At 33.9% G+C, this 21,400-nt stretch overlaps 3 protein-coding genes across 4 annotated transcripts; 2 read left to right on the top strand and 1 right to left on the bottom strand.

Annotated features, from left to right (window-relative positions):
• The first annotated feature begins 9,501 nt into the window (after nt 1-9,501).
• LOC142547760 (protein CDC73 homolog) lies at nt 9,502-12,062 on the top strand. Its single transcript, XM_075656203.1, has 4 exons — nt 9,502-10,565; nt 11,311-11,393; nt 11,529-11,619; nt 11,818-12,062. The coding sequence occupies exons 1-3, from the start codon at nt 9,584-9,586 to the stop codon at nt 11,616-11,618; spliced, it is 1,155 nt and encodes a 384-aa protein (XP_075512318.1). The 5' UTR covers nt 9,502-9,583; the 3' UTR covers nt 11,619; nt 11,818-12,062.
• A 32-nt stretch (nt 12,063-12,094) lies between these two features.
• Nucleotides 12,095-13,593, bottom strand: LOC142547761 (non-specific lipid transfer protein GPI-anchored 5-like). The gene is made up of 3 exons (XM_075656204.1): nt 13,119-13,593; nt 12,612-12,668; nt 12,095-12,420 (listed from the first exon to the last, which is right to left on the bottom strand). Exons 1-3 carry the CDS (start codon nt 13,438-13,440, stop codon nt 12,287-12,289), a joined length of 513 nt encoding a protein of 170 aa, XP_075512319.1. The 5' UTR covers nt 13,441-13,593; the 3' UTR covers nt 12,095-12,286.
• A 1,391-nt stretch (nt 13,594-14,984) lies between these two features.
• LOC142545044 (non-specific lipid transfer protein GPI-anchored 20-like) lies at nt 14,985-16,150 on the top strand. Of its 2 annotated transcripts, none has more exons than XM_075652033.1 (4): nt 14,985-15,387; nt 15,494-15,520; nt 15,624-15,677; nt 15,768-16,150. In XM_075652033.1, the coding sequence occupies exons 1-4, from the start codon at nt 15,057-15,059 to the stop codon at nt 15,986-15,988; spliced, it is 633 nt and encodes a 210-aa protein (XP_075508148.1). In that variant the 5' UTR covers nt 14,985-15,056; the 3' UTR covers nt 15,989-16,150. The 2 variants fall into 2 exon arrangements, with proteins under 2 accessions (XP_075508148.1, XP_075508147.1); XM_075652032.1 differs by having other exon boundaries at nt 15,624-15,686.
• The last annotated feature ends 5,250 nt before the right edge of the window (nt 16,151-21,400 follow it).

Below are 21,400 nucleotides of genomic sequence, written 5' to 3'. Positions count from 1 at the left end.
GCTGTAATATCTGAAATTAATCTGATGGGTTCAAACCCAAGGGAGTGTTGGATCAACACTGGTGCCACTCGCCATGTTTGCTCCGACAAGGAGATGTTTGCTACTCTTGAGGAATCTATGAATGGGGAAAAGCTATTCATGGGAAATTCCGCCACTTCTGATATCAAGGGTCAAGGAAAAGTTGTCCTAAAAATGACATCTGGAAAAGAACTGACTTTGAACAATGTGTTGTATGTACCGGACATCCGTAAGAACTTGGTGTCCGGGTCGCTTCTTAACAAGCATGGTTTCCGCATTGTCTTCGAGTCAGATAAAGTGGTTTTGTCGAAAAGTGGAATGTTTGTTGGCAAAGGGTATGTTTGTAATGGTTTATTCAAACTCAATGTAATGACTATTAAGCCTGTGATGAATAAAGTTAATACTTTTGCTTACTTGCTTAAGTCTTCTTGTTTATGGCATGGTAGACATGGACACGTTAATTACGATACAATTCATAGACTAATTAACATGAAAAGCATTCATGCATTCCAAATTGATAAACAACACAAATGTAAAACTTGTGTTGAGGCAAAAATAACAAGATCATCTTTTCGAACTATTGAAAGAAATAGTGAACCACTTGATCTAATTCACAGTGATATATGTGATCTAAAATGTGTGCAAACTCATGGTGGAAATAAATACTTCATCATTTTTGTTGACGATATCACAAAATTTTGTTATGTGTATCTCCTTAAAAGTAAGGATGAAGCTATTGACAAATTTGTCTAATATAAGAGCGAAGTTGAAAACCAACTTAGCAAGAAAATTAAGGTGCTAAGAAGTGATCGTGGAGGTGAATATGAATCACCATTTGCTGAGTTTTGTGCTCAACACAATATCAAACACGAAAGAACTGCACCTTATACTCCTCAGCAAAATGGCATTGCAGAGAAAAAGAATCGCACCTTGAAATAAATGATGAATGCGTTATTATTAAGTTCTGGTTTACCATAGAACATGTGGGGGAAAGCTGTTCTAACAGCAAATTATCTTTTAAATAAGGTGCCCCGAAAGAAGCAAGATAAAAGTCAATAAGAGTTATGGAAAGGTAGAAGTCCTTTCTGTAGAGCCCAAAATCAGTACACGTAAAACTCATGCATTTATTTAATTATTAAAAGCATTTATTTCAGTTTAAAATGAGTTTTAGCCATGCATGACTTATTTAAATGCATTTTTTAATTATTTAAGTTTAGGTATGCACGTTAAATTGTTTTTCGAGTTTCATGTTTCAGGCGATTATTCGAGGCGGGATCGAGGGAAAAGACTGGTGACGACTTTGGCAATTTTAAAATGTGATATTTTATTGTAAGTTGAAGTCGGGGCATTTTAAATAATTTATCAAGTTTTAGCATTTTTAAGCCTAAATCATTTATTTGGTACTCTTAAGAGTTTTTAAAACCTTTTAAGTTTTAGCCATTGTGTATTTTTTTATTATTAGGAGATTTTGTAATTGAGGGGATAAACTCTTAATTAGCATTTTTATTTATTAAATTAGCATATTATATTCCCCTAATTAACTAAACTCACGCACACACACACACTAACACACACACTTTCACGCCTATTCACACAACACACACAGAACACACTTCATTCTATTTTCTTAGAGAAAATATTAAGGTTTTTAGAAAAGATCAACAGCCGCTCCCTTCCTCTGAAATTCCAGCAAAGTTTTGTTGAATTTTCTTCAAAGAAAATCGAGCCACAATCGTCCCGGACCAAGCCTCGCACCATCTCCGCTTCGGTATCTCCGTATCGTGAGTTTCTCACATCAAAGGCACGTATATTATGTTATTTCTGCATCGATCTCGTCATATTATGCGTTGTGTCGTTATTTATGCGTAAAAATACATCTGTGATGTGTAGAAGTTTGAGAAATGATGTTTGGATCAATTTTGAAACAGATTTTGGATCACAAATCACGTTTTTGCTGTCTTTTCAAAAACTGCGATTTTTCGGTCCTGATTCTGAGAAAACTTTCAACATGAAAATTGTAGAACTTTTCGATACCTTCGATTTGACAGTAAATTTGAAATATTTGGACAAAAATTGAGTGAGTTATGGCGTTTTTCTTGGGACTGCTCAAACTCCATTTTTTCAGAAAATTATGAATTGATGCGTTCTTGAAGTTTTATTGTTGCAGGCTTCATTGGGGATCGACGGATGATCGTTGATACATATAGGTATGCTTAGTATGATATTGGGTTGGTATTTGGATTGCCGGGTAGTCTCGATAGGCACTTGAATTCATTAGAAGCCGTAGGAAACGATTTGGGGTTAATTTCCGTGTTTTGAGTTGTATTGTGTCGTGGGGTGGATGTCGTTGTTTTGTGGTGGTTGTACGGGTTTGGATTCAAGGTTATAGTATCCTAGGAAGGGTCTCGGGGTGTCGACTCTTGGTCGGGATGATCGAGTAAGCCTTGAGTATATGAAATTTTCGTTGGTTCACGTGTACCGAGTCTGCACGGACCCTGGCACGGGGTCCGTGCCCTTGTTTCCACCTTAGTGTCAGTAAACCGAGCCTACACGGATCCTTCGACGGACCCCGACACGGGTTCCGTGCCTTTGTTTCCTTGGAAGTGTCAAATTTGCGAGCTTACACGGACCCCTAGACGGACCCTAGCACGGGATCCGTGTCCTTACTTCTTTTCGATCATTTCTTTTGCGAAACTAGACGGACCCATACACGGACCCGGGCACTGGGTCCGTGTACTTCATATTTTGAGAAAAAAATTAGACTTCACCGCAGGTTTTGTTTTGGCGTTTAAGATAATGGTTAGTACGATGATTAAAGGAGGTCAAGTCCCGAGGGAGCTAGAATGTCATAAGCTACTTATTCACTTTGGCGGTGAGCTTGAATACCTACGTCTAAGCTATGCAAGTTAAGTATTTAAAATTCATGTTAGTATGTGCAGCAGCGGCCCCAAATGAAATCCAACGAATCCCTCAACGTCATGTAAGTATATTGACGTGCAAGAAAATATTTCCAAGTTTTTGAGGTATGCTAAATGTCTTGTGACCAATTTCTGTATGGGGTTGGAAAGCGTTAAATCATGAACGAGGACCAACCCACCCCGTTAAAGCATGAACGGGTTTAGATCATGATTGGAAAGCGTTAAAGCAGGAACGGGGACTAATCCACCCGTTAAATCATGAACGGAGATCTCATGTATGTGGTAGTGGATTTTTCCCTGTCAGCCCAGTACTGTGGTTTAGTCTGATCAGGCGATTTATATTATGGGTCACTTGCTTTGAAACATGCCTCTACGCAAAATGATGAAGTTTAAGTATATTCAAGTATGTACAAGTATGCAAGCACGTTTAAGAAAAGTTTCATGTTATGGCACGTCTATGTATGTATGTACGTATGTTCAAGTTTATTTATGCAAGTTCAAGTTCCCGTATATATGTTCTATTTTAAAGCTGCATGTGATTTTATTACGTATTACTCGTTACTTCCAGTTTATACATGTTGAGTCTTTAGACTCACTAGACTTGATCAATGCAGGTGAGGATGATTTCGAGGAGACTAGGGGTGGAGACCAAGGAGCTGGCTTGGACTGAGCGGGAGGCAAAACCCGAGGACCGCCATGTTTTAAGTTTTATGAATGTTTATAGTATTTTTAGTTACGTTACTGGTTATGAGATTTTAAGCAAATATTTTGGTTAACATTACTTTGAGACCTTTTGTTACAATGGTTGTGGGATGAACGATTTAATTTATTGAAATTGAAATTTGTATACTCTTTTAAGAAAATTTTTATTTTTCCGCAAATTTTGAATAGTAAAAGTACGGTACATTACACTTCCTACCAATACTTGCGAGTTTGAGGGTGTCTTGCCAAGGTTGCAGTACCTACTCCAAAGAAAGTAAAGATAGGACCAAAAACTGTTGATTGCATTTTAATCTGATATGCTTAAAACAGTAGCGCGTATCGTTTTTCGTGTACATGAATCTCAAATACCTGATATTCACAAAAATACGATAATGGAATCAAGAAATGCTTCGTTCTTTGAACACATGTTTCCATGCAAATCTAAGGAAGAATCAAGTTCATCCAAAAGATTATATGAGACAATTGAAAAATACCAAGAGCTTGATCAAGATATTGAACCTAGACGTAGCAAGAGAACTACGACTGAGAAATCCTTTGGTCCGGATTTCCTCACTTTCATGATGGAATGTGAACCTCAAAGCTTCAACGAAGCAATCAGTTCATCTGAGGGGCCTCTATGGAAAGAGGCTATCAATTCCGAAATGGAATCCATTTTACAAAACTATACGTGAGAATTAGTAAATATTCCTCCGGGAAGCAAACCACTAGGCTGTAAATGGGTTTTCAAAAAGAAAATGAAATCAGATGGAACTATAGATAAGTATAAAGCCAGATTGGTAATTAAATGTTACCATCAACGTGAAGGGCTTGATTACTTTGATACATATTCTCCTGTATCGAGAATAACCTCTATTCGTGTGATCCTTGCGATTGCCGCCTTTCGAAATCTTGAAGTACACCAAATGGATGTAAAGACATCTTTTCTAAATGGAGATTTAGAAGAGGAAATTTACATGGAACAACCTGAAGGATTTTCTGCGACTGGGCAAGAAAACAAGGTTTGTAAACTGGTGAAGTCTCTCTGTATGGCTTAAAACAAGCGCCAAAGCAATGGCACGAAAAATTTGATAAAGTCATGATAGAAAGTAGATTTAAATTCAGTGAATGTGACAAATGTGTATACATAAAAACTACTGAAAATGGAAATGTCATTTTATGTCTTTACGTAGATGACATACTTATCATTGGTAGTAATGATAACATGAACAAATCCACCAAGAAGTTATTGAACTCAAGATTTGACATGAAAGATTTGGGCTTAGCCGATGTAATCCTTGGAATTAAAATTCATATAACATCAGAAGGGCTAGTTCTAAATCAGTCACATTATGTTGACAAAATACTTGAGAAATTCAATAGGGATGACTCTGCATTGGCTAGAACCCCGATAGATATCAGTCAGAATCTATCAAAGAATCGAGGTGAGAGTATGTCTCAATTAGAATATTCTCGAGTCATTGGAAGTCTGATATACTTAATGAGTTGTACAAGACCAGACATAGCTTATGCAGTAAGCAAATTGAGTAGATTCACGAGTAATCCAGGAGTTGAACACTGGAAAGCAATTATCAGATTGCTAAGATACTTAAGGTTCACTCGTGATCATGAGCTGCACTATACCAGATATCCTGCTGTTATTGAAGGATACAATGATGCAAATTGGATATCTGATATGAAAGACTCAACATCTACAAGTGGATTTGTATTCACTTTAGGAGGTGCAGCAATTGCGTGGAAATCTTCTAAACAAACTGTAATAGCCAGGTCCACAATGGAATCTGAGTTTATAGCTCTTGACAAGTGTGCTGAAGAGGCTGAATGGCTGCGTCACTTATTAGAAGATGTTCCAGGATGGGAAAAACCTAGTGACGGCTATATGCATATATTGTGATAGCTAATCTACGATTAGAAGGGCACAAAATAATATGTATAACAGTAAGTCTAGGCATATACGTCGTAGACATAATACCATTAGACAACTACTATCAACTGGAGTTATATCTATTGACTATGTAAAGTCAAAGGATAATATAGCGGATCCGCTAACCAAGGGATTAAACAGAGAGTTAGTTGCGAAAATGTCAAGGGGAATGGGGCTCAAGCCTATAGAATAAATTGGTGCGAAGGAAAACCCAACCTACGCTGACTGGAGATCCCAAGAACTAGGTTTAATGGGACAACCTAATCGCACTAATTTAGAGAATCACTGTGGGGGTTATCCCTAGCCCATTCCTATTATGAAACAGTGAATGTTGAGGATAAGCTTATGGCTTTTAATGGTTCTGATGAGAAGAATATAGAATCACCTATGTGAGAGAGAAGTGGGGCCGCTTCGAAGGAATTGTAGTGCTCAATTTTAGACCATCTCGCAGAACCAGGCATGTGCTCATGGCAAAACAAACACAATCATGAGAACTGAATAGTATCAGGGAGAGTCTTGTGTGAAGTATATCTTAATTTACATAAACGGCAGAACAGTTCAAGGATATCATGTCTACTGATCAGCTATTAAAGCAAATATATTTCATAAGGGAAGGTTCAAATGGTAACACCTACCTATCCTATACATGATTCAACTGTATAACTTTGTCACCAAGATTTGTATCAATTTTCATTCATGTGAGGGATTGTTAGAAATTTTAATAAAATTTAGAGGTTGAATAAAAATTATATCTCATGAATATGGGAGTGTCTTTTGGCTCTCCACATTCTTGAGTTAATTGAAGAGTTTTGGCTCTTCATATTCTTGAGTTAATGAGAAGATTAATTGAGTTAATTAATCTTGCATGACTCTTGGTGTGCATTTTTGGGCTCATAAATAATGTGTTCATTTCCTCATTTCATACACATAAAAATTTTATCTCTTTCAAGCACTCTCTTGCATTACATATTGTTATCTTTCATTTGATCTCCATTAAATCTCGGTGATAAAGTAAAGGTACGTTTCCAGTTCGCCGTAGTAGTGTCTCGTGCTAAGTCACTGCTGGTTGTTCCGTTGTATCCTGGGAAACAGACGTCAGCTGAAACCTCGAAGCACATACCGGAGAGGGCGAATCTGTTTTAAGGAAACTATACACGCTACATGTCTCGGTTTGGTTTAACTTCATTTATAGTGTTTCTCTACTGTTTTCTCTTCATTATATTGATCGCTGGATTTATTACTAAACTTTTCTGTACTGTACCATTTGATATACTGTGCAACACATTTTACATGTAAAACCTCTTGGTCTTGTCTGTATAAAATTATTGCCTAATTTAAAATATTTCAAAAAATAAAAATTCCAAATTTTATTGTATAGTTTCGTCCAATTATTACATCTTGAGACTCTCTTTATATCCAACCTCGACAAACAAGAAGTTTGATATCTCACTATCAACAAACGTGTAGTTTACGCATGGAAATTATATACTCGTTTGACCTTTTACCACCAACCAACATGCAAATTTATTATGTGAAAATTAAATATTGATTTTTTCTTTTATTAAAAATCCATGTCGTAATCAACTTTATTTATTACTTAAGTATTTTAAAATTTTTACATCATAATAGTCAATCTAAATTTAAAATCAAATTTATTTATTGTATTTGAATCAATAAGTTTGAAGCTATTTATTCAAATTCAAATTAACAAATTTATTGGTTCGTTTGAGTACATATATTTTGAAGTAAAATTTTTTTTATGACGTGAGAATCCATAGTTTCTACCATTTGACATGTAATAGATAAACTCATGGCCAACGCAATAGCCTACAAACCACGTTAGTCATGTAAATTACATTGGACATGCCTTGCATGACAAGCTCGTCCAAAAATATAAAAATATGTTGGTAAGAAGAATCAATCTCTATTGGGTAAATGCTTACCTATACCTAAATACTTACCTATATCACCAACTCTAACAGACAAAAACTTGTGTGAGACAGTCTCATGGGTCATATTTTGTGAGACGGGTCTCTATTTGGGTCATCCATGAAAAATATTAATTTTTATGCTAAAAATATTATTTTTTATTGTGAATATCGGTATGATTGATTCGTCTCACAGATAAAGATTGGTGAGATCGTCTCATAAGAGACCTACTCACTCTAACATCTATTGAAAGCTATGGTACAATGGATTTTAAATCTTAAACTAATTATTTTTTGAATTATTGTGGTGAATTTCAAATCGATATATCTAATATAGATTTATTTCAAACCATTCTTCAAATTTTGGATCTCATATCCAACTGCAATCTACGATGGTTATTTTATTGAAAAAAAGGTTTTTTTGTTCAAGTATTCTTACCCTCATCTTCGTGCATTAATTAACATCCAACCTTAAAAGATTATTTATACAACTATTTCACTTATTCTAATCTTCCATCCAAATATTTCATGGCTACACCCTTTTCTCCTTTAGTTTAAGGTGCTTGTCGCCATTGTTCCTTGAGCTGAACAGAAAGAGAGGTCAAACCTTAATATAAATGAAGAGAGCTAATATGGTATTTTTACATAATATTATATTTGATGTATTTGACACTCACCGAAGGTTAAGAAAAAAGAAGAAAAAGAAATATAACATGAAAAATCCATGGGCCCGAGGTATGGGCTGATGACTTATTAATTGAGTTTATGCGTATTGAAAGCCCATTAATCTTTACAGCCCGGCTCATGAATATGGCCCATAAACAAATATACTACTTTATTTTTAATCTTACGAAAATTGAATTAGAAATGAATAAACAAACAAAGAAACAAGAAAATTTAATTTAGTTTAGAGCTTTAATAAAAATTTATGTGAGACGATTTCACGAATCTTATTTTGTGAGACGGATCTCTTACTTGAGTCGAAAAAATATTATTTTTTATTGTGAATATCGCTAGGATTGACCCGTTTAACACCCACTCTCCAATGTGAGTGGGCGTTATAACGCCCACTCACATGAGAGAGAGTGTGGGGCGTCTGTGTCAGTTTATTTTTTTAAAAAAATTGCATACTTAGCGACGGTTTTTGAAAAAACCATCGCTATTAGCGACTGCTTTATAGAAACCGTCGCCGATTTGCTGACACGCGGGCCCCACGTTTTTTGAATTATTTTAACGCCAAAAGAAATTGGACATTTAGCGACGGTTTTTTCAAAACCGTCGCTAATTGCGACGGATTTTCAAAAACCGTCGCTAAACGTTGTTACTTATTTTATGTATTGGTTTAAAGTATCTGTTAGTGAATATAACCGTTGCAAAATAGCCGTTGCAAAGTAGCCGTTGGAATATAGTCGTTGCAAATTTCAATATAAATAGACACCTTGTACTATACAATTATTTATTCTACAAACATACAATTTGGCAAACAGATACACTTGAATTTGTTTACTCCAAAATGTCTCAATATTCCAGTAGTTCAACCTCTAGCTCGACAAGTGAAAACGAAGTCCAAGTTGAAGTTGATGACGAAGATTATGATCCGGGAAAAGAGCTAATGTCATTGATACTTCAACAAAGTCGACAAATAGTTGAATCATGTCAAAGTAATAATGTGATGCGGCGAAGAAGAAGGTTCATCCAAAGAAATCGTGAAGCTGGGCATGCGAGGCTCTTCAACGATTATTTTACGTATTGAATATATAAAAACAAATTATTATTAATATAAAATAATAATAATTTAAATTTCTTGAAAGATTTGAAATTAAATTTATTTAATGTAAAATAAGAGTAAGATGAATGAGTGAACAGCGGGACCCATAAATAATGAGTGTGAATGTTAAAATGAATGTGGGAGAATAGATGTGTTAATGTAATGTGTATGTGGCATGTGAACCCCACGATTTTCGATGAGGTGGTGGATATGCTCTAAGCAATAAATTATCGAGTGTGTGTGAAAGAAGTATGACCTTGAGAACACAATCAGGGCACGCGCCACCTCTCCTCCGCCGAGAATACCAATGGACCCGCTAACGCTTCTCCGCGAGTACACAATCCGCAACTCTCTCGACAAAATCGTTCGCGTCAACGATGAATATCGCTTCGGCTCCGACTACTCCTTCCCCGCCACCATCGAGACCGCATACCGCTCCAAGCACGTGCAATCCACCCGCCGCTACACTCTTGAAACCCTAGTTCATTTCATCACCAATCACAACCTCAAACACACCGATTACTTGCAGCACGCACGAGCTCTCCGCATCCCCGCCGTCACGCTCCCTGATCGGAAAACGGTTCTGGATTATCTTACGGGAAAAATCCAATCTTCAGATTCGATTGTTCCCCTTGATTTCCCTAACATTCCTCAAATCCCAGCCTTGAACAATGTGGAACGTAATCTGCAGTATGATTCGAACGAATTGGCGATTCAGGAGGGTTTAACGAGCGAGAAGAGCTTGATTGGGCTGATTAAGGCTAAGGAGAGGCCAATTAAGGATAGGGAGGCAATGCTGGTGTTTAAAACTCGAGATTTTTATAGTGTTTTGGCTTCTGCTATGAAACGAGACGAGGAGAAGCAACGTTCGGAGGCGTTGCAGAGGAAAGATAACATTGTTGCTAAGAATAGAATCGAGAGTAGAGGATTTGGAATGGGGGACGAGGTGACGAAGATGCGTAAGATTGGCGAAGGTGTGCCTATTATTTTGGTCCCAAGTGCATTTTCGACCCTGATTACGATTTATAATGTTAAGGACTTTTTGGAGGATGGAGTGTTTATTCCGTCGGATGATAAGGTTAAGCAGATGAAAGGGGGGAAGCCTGAGTGCGTGACAGTGCAGAAGAAGTTTAGTAGGGATCGGGTGGTGACAGCTTATGAGGTGAGAGATAAGCCATCTGCACTGAAAAGTGAGGATTGGGATCGCGTGGTCGCGGTGTTTGTGCTTGGAAAGGAGTGGCAGTTCAAGGACTGGCCATTTAAGGACCATGTTGAGATCTTTAACAAGAGTAAGTTTTATGTGGTAATTAATATATTTTCGAGCCCGTGTTGGTTAAATTTGAATTTGATACCAAATGCCACGTGTTATTTTCGCGCTTGAATTGGTTACATTTTGAATTTGATGCAAAATACCACTTGTTAGCTGATTTCCGAGCTTTATGCATTTGTATTTATGCCGGGGTTATGATTAGTTTGCTGTAAATGTATGGGAACATCGAGCATCTAGTTGCACCAAATAATTTCGATGTAATATTTTCAATTGCAAATGAACCAAATGCTATTTAACTCAGCATGATTGCCACATATAGCAAAATTGCTTAATATCTGCAGTTTAAATTAGTCTGCTGGAAGGTGTCGGGAATGTTTCTCAGTTTTGTATTTCTCTTTGTGAGAAAATCAAATAGGTAGTTGGAATAGTCATCTACAGAAGCTCTCTTTTTAAGATGGCGCATGAATGTGGAATAGAGCAAAAGCAGGGATTATAATTTGGTGTCTTTTAACTGATGCTACCATCCCTCGAGAGTTTGGACTATAGTCATGTTTTTCTTGTGGACAATGTTGTCACCATCTTGCTGCAGAATACGTTTTAATTTATAATTTTATGCATTTTTGTCATAGTTTATTCATCTGATGACTGTCAGTAACATGGCATTGGCATAACAAATTGCTATCTGTTCTTGGCTATATCATGTTTGATAGTCTCTGACCCCATGAAAGTGAATGCAATAACAATTTGTGTTGCTTGCATTACAGTTGTTGGGTTTTACATTCGCTTTGAGGATGATAGCATAGAATCAGCAAAAACCGTGAAGCAGTGGAATGTTAAGATCATATCGGTGAGTATTCTTGTATTTGAAACATGTTCCAATACTCCAACTATTAGTGACTCCTGCATTCACTTGCATTTTAATTTTTGGCTTTGTTTCTTTTACATACTGTTGGTTCTACTGTGAATATTACTTTATGAGCAGATAAGCAAAAACAAGCGACACCAGGACAGAGCTGCGGCACTTGAGGTGTGGAACAAACTTGAAGAATTTATGCAATCTCGATCCCGTTAGGGTAAGCCTAAGGCTTCTTATGATTGTTTACAATTTGTCTCCTTTTCTCTTTCCGGTGTAGTAAACCTGCTTATCAAGACAATGACTTCATGTTCTAGCATGACCCTGCTGCGTATTATGCTCAGGCCTCAGTTCCCATTTGTTTTTCTTATAGAAAACATTAGCCTATCTTTTCATTTGCTTTCCTGTTTGCTTGCAGTTTCCAAGGCAAAACCTGAAGCCGAGAGTCTGCTGAGGCCTGCTGAATGCTGGTAATCTTTCGTCTATTGGTTTGTAGAATCCTTGTTGATACAGGTTTGTCTGTCTATACATGATACTTGTAGGTTTTTGAGCAACATAATTGTAATAGAAACGTGCGATGAGGTATCTTTTGTAATTTCTGGAGGATTTTTATGGATTATTATGCCATTCTGGATTTGCCATCAAGTCTTAGGACAATTTTTTAATATGCAAAATAGTTAGTCTTTCGCGCTTGATTAAGTCATAATGTGGGATAGATATCAATGATCTTTAATTCTTTATTACAAAAAGGAGGCAACACGGTACGAAATCATACAGAAGACCCTCTGAAACATGTCATAAATTGGACAAACAATTAGAGCAATCACTCTCATCCATTTGCTTAGAAGTCTCTAATACGTACGGAAGGCGGATGAGTTTGCGAAGAATCAGGGCAAGTTGAAAGCTGAAACGTAAGATGCTAGGAAGACGCAGAAAAATATCATACTAGGAGCCAGCTGGTTTGGTGAAGCTGCATTTGAAGAACCATCTCCGGGTGATGGCAACACTTTTGATCCGCCCCCTGGATTACATAGAAGAAATATCTATCATTGGAAGTGAAGCATGAAAATGTTTTAGCCATATATCTACCGAAAAAGGTAACATTTTCTCCTTTTGGAATACAACGTTTGAGTGCCGTGGGCCTTGTCGGCAATTCGATTTCACAAGAATTAATGAATTTTAGGTGTCACGTGGGAGAAAGAAACTGTTTACCTGAAGGGTTTTTGCTAGGAGAATTTGGTGTGGAAGGAGAGTCGGATGGAGAAGCAGCTGCAAATTTTAAACGAAATTAGATTCAAGTTCTATGGAAAACTTCACATCTATAAAAATTCATCAAAAAGTTCAGAAAGCAAACATTTTATTTTGCAAAATATTCAGATAATTTCTTTCAAAAAGGCGATCGATGTTGCTGTGTATTTTCTTGGTTATCCTTGGGATGCAAATAAGTTGAATTGAGCCCTGTGTCATTTTGTCACCCCGGAGCTTAAAAATGATTATGATTTTGAATTTGAGCTCAACTTATTTGTTCAAACCTAATTATCGACTCCTGTTGTGCTATATCTGAATCAGGGCTCAAACATTTTTTTAAATTCGAGCTCAAATACGAACCAAAACTATATGTTTGAGCTTGGTCGAGTTTGACAATTTTGAATCCGATAATATTCCAAATAACTCAACAAGCTTGATAACCTACGATGCTTCTCTCACCCCTAGTCTTACCATTGCACTTGCTGACAGAGGGAGTTTGAACGTTGCAAGCCTTAGGCAAGGCAAGAGCCCGAGTTTGATTGATATTCAGTCCCAAGTTTGATCCTCCACCATTAAGCACTTGACATAAGCATTGTGGCTCCGACCCAACGACATTACGAAGCTGCGAGCAGCAGGCAACTGATGGGGTGGAGGAGTTGCCGGATATGAAATTCAGGCAAGGTGACATGCTAATGATCACACTGGTACAATCGTTCGATTGCGATGCGGCATAGGGCCAAAGCATGGCGACAAGAATCATGGCTAATCCCATTGAAACATTGTGGCGTGCCATTTGATTTGGTGATTAAAATCTTAGAGATAGAAATGGAGGTGGAATCAATGATTTTGAAGCTTGGTGTTTAGTCTGGGGATTTTGGTTGTGTTGCTAGGGTTTATATAAATGAGGTTTAGGGTTTTGGCTTATAAGTCAAATTAAAAGTTTGGTGACATGGGTTGCCTACTTCTCCGTATTAATAATAGATTCTTGGATTTAAAAGGGTTTTTATTTTTCATAAATAACTTTGTGTATATAGTTTAACTAGAAATTGGGCGATATGGACACATGGAATAGTTAGTAATATATGGGTGACCTACTTTTTTAATGTGCTGATTGCTAATCTAATGTCAAGGAATGATGATATTCATCATCTTGAAATAACTAATCGAACTCAAAACGTACATTTACTCTCACTGAGATATAATCTTCTAGTACAAGGAGAACTTACCAAAAAATTTGAAGACAAATTCGTTACATATATACTTCAAAACTACTAGACAATTCTAAAATAGGTATACATTAGCTTATAAGAACGTACCACATAAATGGTTATCATATAAACTTCCTTCGGGTTCGATTAAGGCGCGCTCGATGGGCTCCTTGAGATTTTAAAGAAAGCCGATGCATGTATGATATATATTGTTTCTAGCATAAACAATTATTGTACTAAATATTTCGGAATTGATTCTTAAGTTTAATATACATTTCTCCAACCTAAAAACTTATTCATATCGTTTTCACAACTTGTCATAGAACCAGTGAGTTTTTTTATATAAAATAAATTTTATTTATATTCATTAGCTTTTACAGCTCGTTTATTTATTTTATCTGTTGAAAACTTGAAATATTAAGATTTTATATTTTGAATTCATGTTTATGATATGGTTTTTAAGGTAATAATTTGTTTGGTAATATGATTAAAGTTGGTCAATGTATAGCATAGATGAAAGGATCTAGTTGTAGCCCATCGTCCATTCATTTGAGTTTGAGTTGAACTTTATCCTATGGAGTTGAACTCTTTGGTGACATATACAATATATATTATAAATACAAAAAAAAAAAAACAATAAATTAATATAACAATGGAAATTTTCTAATTCTTACACTATCATAAAAATCATTTTTTACAAAACAGACAATTTAAATTGAAATTTTTTCAACTTTTATAATACAAAAATTTAGATTATTGTTGTTGTTCTTATCATCGTCATCACTGTCACTAATAAATAAATCATTTATTAAAAAATTATGATGATAATACTGATGATATTTTCTCAAACTGTATTTGATAAATTTCTTCAATCCTAAAGCTTATTAAATTAAAGAAGAAGCATATTTGATGTATTTTTTTTCTTTTAAAAAAATCAAGAAGTGAGGACATATTCAAGAAGCAATAGGCATAAGCAAATTAGTAGTATCTTTATGAAAGTACATTCCAAAAGGTTAGTTAAAATTAGTTGAGCCACAAAAACCACTTCTAGCTAACCAACCTCTTATCCCTAGCACCACCCTTTTACCCCAAATCCTCAACTATAAAATCCAATCATCAAATTCATTCTCACAATCAAACCACTGATCAAATCCCAAAAATTTCTAATCACAACACAAACAAAATTACCCTGTTTATCCCAATGGCCTTCCAATTCTTGATCACATTTCTAGCAACAGCAACAATTGCATTGTTTTCAATCTCATCAGGGCAAATCACAAATACTCCATGCACATCTTCAATGATCACATCTTTTATGCCTTGCGTAAACTTCGTGACCAATGGTACCGTTAACTCGACTACCCCGCCTTCTGCTTGTTGCACTTCGATTGGCTCCCTTATGAGTAACGGGAAAGACTGTCTTTGCCAGATCGCGACTGGGAATGTTCCATTCCAAATCCCAGTTAATCAAACTCTTGCGATTTCGCTTCCGCGTGCTTGTAACATGCCTGGTGTGCCTCTTCAATGCAAAGGTAGGAGGATTTTTCTTCCTTTTTTTTTTAACTTAACCAAGAAACGATTAGTCAATTGAAGTTTGAAATTTACTAACATGTGTACAACAAATAATATAATTTGCAGCCATTGGTGCTCCAGTTCCAGCTCCAAGTAAGTTATATATTATGGATTTGTCAACAATTTATTTCAGTTTTTAATTATTATGACTTATTATATAGTTTGATATCATATAATAAATTTATATGATTGGCAGGCCCTTTGGCCAATGGTCCAATTACACTTCCACCAAATGGTGCTCCTTCTCCAAGTATCAATGGTATTATTAATCTTCTCTAGTTGTACAGATTCAAGATCAATAGAAAACAAACTTCATCAAAATAAATTATCTGGCATGCAGGCCCATCCGGTGCTGAGCCACTATCACCAAGATTGGCCCCAGAAGCTGAACCAAGCACCCCGGATTCACCTTCTCCGCCAACGACTACAGGAGGAGCTCCGGCGGGCAATACGGGCAGCAGGGCAGGAGTGACACCATCAGCTGCTGGACACTCGTTTTCTGCTGCTTCTCCTCTGCTTCTTGTGGCTGTGCTAGGAGCTGTTGCATTTAAATACTACTAGTTTATCTAGTATTATGCATAATATTTATATTTGCCATTGTTTTGAAGAGATTAAATTATTCTTGAGGGTGTAATTGAGTGATTGGATTGTAATTCTTGTGTGTTGTGGTTAAATAATTAGAATTTTGTTATTTATTTATTTATATATTTTTGGCTTTATTTAGATTGATGTTGGGATTTTGTGTTAAAGAATTAAAGATGTGTGTTATTACAATCTTTAATATTACTAATAAAAATTACAATAAAAAATATTTGAAATGCGATTTTTTCATATACAAAATCACGACAATATCTGTTTCTTGAGGTGTTCATCGGTCGGTTATGTTTTACACAAATTTATTTTATTTTCTTTTTATAAATATATAATTTGATATTCAAACCATTTTATCTCTTAGATTTGGTTTTTTACTAAAACGGTTAGGTTATTTCAATTCGATTTATTCGATTTGGGCATTTATTTAAATTAGTAATTAAAATATATTTTAAAATATAATATTTTACTTTCTTAGTTAATTTTTTGATAAAACATTTTGTATAAAGTATATGAAATAAACAATAATAATCAACTAAAAGTTAACTTAATTCACTAAATATCATTTTATAAAATATATAATCTAAATAAAAATATTAAAAAATGTTAATTTAATTAAAATTCAGTATTTTCAATCTGTTCGATTTTGACATTTATAATCTATATCTAAACAACATAAACTTCGATTTTAATATTTGTATACAAGATAAAATTTTGATTTGGTTTGGTTTGGTATCCTGTTTTTTGACTTGAATTTTCGGTTTTTTCTTTTCAACAAAAGTTTGACCTATCTCGTATTGATTGAATGGACCGTTTGCTAAAACTTAGACCCTTTAAAAGTTCTCACAAGAGAAGGAACATAGCTAAAGATCATTTTTTAACAGTTTGTAGTAATTATTTTAATAATTTAATAAAACAAATAAAAAATGAAAATGTTTATAACTAAAATATCACATCAATTCAGTAAGCGTAATAAAATGTTCATAATTTTTTTTTAAAAAAAAACAAGTGACACTTACTTGAAAAAATGCAAGTCACGTCTGCCGAATAGGCGTGACTTGTAATTTTTTTTAAAAAAAGACAAGTCATGTCTACCGAATAAGAGTAACTTGCTTTAAATAAAAGAAATTAAAGTTGTATGATTCAGAATGTGCGTCATGGGTTAACGGTTGCAAAACTACATCATAAATAATTATTCGGGGACATTATTATTTCCAATGAAGCATTTCTTTTTTTTTTTCCCTCTATAAATCGAAGAGTATGTATCATTTTTTTTTGAGCATTTCCTCTTCATTCATATATTCACTCTTAAATTCCCATGAATTTTTGAATTAATTTGTTTCATCACTTCACGCCAAATTTTATTTAATTTGAATTTTTTGTGTTCTTGCAGGTAAATTTTTGTTTCAACTTCTATATAAAATTTGTATATTAATATAAATTATTTATGTTAGATATTAAATTTATAAATGAAATTATTATTTATGTTAAAATATTTTTTTATATTTTAGTTTTTTATTTTAATTATTACATGTTTTAAATTATTATTATTTTTTGTAATGATATTGCCAAATTATTTATTATAATAAATTATCATTATTATTTTTTTAGAAAATTGAAAGAAAATAATATTATATGTTATTTTTTACTATTATTATTATTGTTTATAATAATTGTATAATTATATATTACGACAATAATAATTTTAGATTTAATGTGTTTTTTATGTATATTTTTGTTCCAAATTCAATTTAAAAGATTATACTTAAAAAAAATGAAAGCCGCATAGTTTATTTTTTAAAAAATAAATAATCACTCTTTTTTAACTTGATTCTTAAATATTTTTGAAAAAATACATTCTCCGTCTTATTCACGATATAATTACGAGCTACAATAATGTTATATTTTGTTATTATTAATTTTTTAATTTTTGTATAATTATATGTTACGATAATAATAATCTTAAGTATAGAATTTTTTTGTATGTATACTTTTGTTAAGTTGTCTTTCTTATAAAAACAAATTTATGATGTATGCCTTGTTTTAGTTTTTTTTTTTTTAAATAAAAAATAAAAAGTCACGTATTAAATATTTTAGCAAAATACGTTCTTCGACGCAATCAAATTATAATGTTAGGTTAATTTAATTATTCAAGATAAATTCAAAAATTTATTACTACTTAATCAAATTACGCTATCATAAAAGAGTTGCTTGAATAATTTGTTTTTTTAACAAAAAAGCCAAGCCTTTGAGATAGCGTGCCACCAATATTTATTTTTAAAAAAATTTATTGTGACGCAGTCACATATTTATTAGTATGTGTATATCTTGAAATTATTATGTGTTTGTTAATATTATTATTTGTGTAGATTTTCAAATTATTATTTTTACTAATATATAGGAATAATTACTTTATTCAATTTTATTTATAATGTCAAACTAACTCACGCTAATTTTTTTATTTGATTTTATTTATATTTTAAATATTGGTTTTTGATCATCAGTTGTAACTTGTATCACTTTAATTAATTATGTAGAGAAGTGAACTGATATCAGCAGAACTGATCAAATCAGTTTTAAAACAGATGCAATGCAATGATAAAAAGAAATAAAAAGACAAGATTTGTTTATTATTGTTCGGAGATTTCAAATGCTCATATTTCACCCCTTCTAACTCGCGGGTAGGATCCACTAGAAGATTTTTATTTATACTGATGTGCTATCGTTGTGCCACCAAACTCTAATTCCTACTCTCTAAATAAAATTAGTGTAATGGTGAGTAGGGTCGAATCTACAGGGAACGGGATATTTATTTCTTTCGAGCAAAATGTAAATAAAAGGGTGATTTTGGGATATTAATTTAATAAAATGCTAAACTAAATTACTTCAAGAACGGAAAACAATAAATTTAAATGACAATTAATCAACTAAGATAAAGTAAAGAATTTAATATGAGAAAGATCAGATTCAAGGAAGTTCTGCTATTTAATCATATCACTGTTCATCGGCAAATAAACAATTTATTCAAGTTGTTCCAAGCAATTAACCTCAGAATTATAGGGATAGTCGCTAAAATTCTTGTGTTTTCATAAACTAATTGACTGAACCCAGCATCCCGTCAAAACTTATCAATAACTAACTGGGCATGATAGCATTCTATATTAATTAAAAATAGCATCTTCGTTTTGTGAAAACAATTAATCCTAAAATCTAACAACCGAGATAGCTGCAATTGATAGATCGAGTTTCGTTGATTTATTTGGATTAAATATATTATGATATCACAACACATCTAATCTATGTTACTCGTGTACCACTCATTCATGACAATTAGAGATCACTGAATTTATGATTAGCAGTAGAAAATCATACATCGAATTAAATTGTCAGATTAAACGATATACAATAATCATAGAATTAAATCATAAATCAACAAATACTTGGAATAAAAAGAATATTAAATCTAAGAACAAATATCTCACAGTGATAAATTAAACATTAAAAATAACCCTTAAATCATAGTTAAAACTTAGCCAAGCATGGTTTTGTATGCAATCTCCATGATTATTAAATAAAATTAAAACAAAAAAAATACAAACTAAATGATATGCACCCCACTCTAGCCTTCCACGTGAGATGCTTTTATTGGAGGAGGTTCTTTTTTTTTTTTCGTTCTTGTTCAACCTTGCTGTCTGCTTGTTCTCGTGCGAATTGATGGGAGGAAAAACAAGAAAATTCCGGTGCCGCCTCTTGTTGATTACCTTTTTTGGTGGAAGGAAATTGTGTGTTATATTTGGAGAATATTGGGAGATCTTTATCTTGATTCTACCGCCTCTTTCCTCCACATGAGATTGTGGCTTTTTTTTTTTTTTTTTTGAAGATTTTGTTTGTTACACAAAATCTTATCTTGGCAGCCGAAAATTAGTCGTAAGGCGTGGTCACGCCTTATTCAAAAACATCTTCTGAACTTTTCTGCTTCACGTCTTCCACTAAGAAGATATCGGCAACTTTAATTGTGATATAAAATCACTCTTTTAGCCCAGATTTATCGCAAGAGCAGAAAACTTCATTCTATAATAAAATCACACAAAAATGTGTCAATTAAGCACTTTGGAAGTGGTAACAACGAGAGACATGACAACAAAAAATGCAACTATTATGAGCCTATCATATACAATACTTTGTATAAATCTACTCAACTTAGGACTTACCCTACCACCTAACCGAACTCCTAGCACACAACAAGACTTAAGACGGTACCTCTCAGCCCACATATATTTAACGTCTCTTAGATTAAGATTTACCCTACTGCCTAACTGTAACACCCTTACCCCATGACATTAAACTATAAATGCAATAATACGGAAGCCTTATAAAAGATTTGGAGAAAAATAATAATTAATAAAATTTTGACAAAGTTTACCCATAAATATAAACTTACAAAATATTCCCAAGCAAACAAAGTAAACATTACCACAATCAATCTTTCCAAAATACACATATATATTCTCAAAACCTCCACTAAACACATAGATCATATCTCCATAATTACCAAATGTTTAACAAAAGTAAAGACATAATTTCTTGTTCAAAACATGAACCAATGTACAATACTCAAAACCATTTTATAATTGCCACATTTTATCAAAACATCATCCTCCAAGCTTTGGCACATGCACCTTCCATGCCTCGACACTTCTATCGATATTCCTTTTTATCTGCATCACATGACATAACTGGAATGAGTTTACAAAACTCAGCAAGTGGAACTTTCAATAACAATTACATATACAATAGTGTAAAGAAAGGAATCATTACAATTGCACTATAGGAAATGTCATTATTCAATGGAATATATAGATAACAATTATAAGATGGCATTCTATCAACCATTTCCCTCATTTCCCTTGTATGGCATTGATAAGTCATCCGTCGATGGTATACATGTACATTTCAGTCAAAATCAGTCACTTGTACATGTTAAATGTTGATCAACTTCCGTTATGTGGGTTTAGAAGTGCTAGAAGCACCACCACTACCATATAACTATCAAGCCATAAAAGAACCATTGAATCATTTTATCAACCATGTGGAGTGCATGTAATTAGAACTAGCTCCTTTTCTTAGCAATTGACATCAAAATTCCTTTCCTTTTCTTTAAATCAATTAACCATTACATAGCAAATATATAATCAATGGATTAAAGGAGCTAGGAACAATAACAATATCATTCATCATACATATAGGCCATAAGATGCATTCAAGGAAAAAGCCCACTTACAACCAATAAAACTTGTTGTGATAGCTTCTTGGTAGTTGATCCTACAACACAAGATCAAGATTATACCATTAACTTCACATCTTCAACCTATAAATTATCAT

The sequence above is a fragment of the Primulina tabacum genome, chromosome 5 (genome assembly GCF_025594145.1).
Source record: "Primulina tabacum isolate GXHZ01 chromosome 5, ASM2559414v2, whole genome shotgun sequence".
NCBI classification, from domain to species: Eukaryota; Viridiplantae; Streptophyta; class Magnoliopsida; order Lamiales; family Gesneriaceae; genus Primulina; species Primulina tabacum.
Note: the sequence above shows the minus strand (reverse complement) of the source record. Positions and strands in the feature narration are given on the sequence as shown.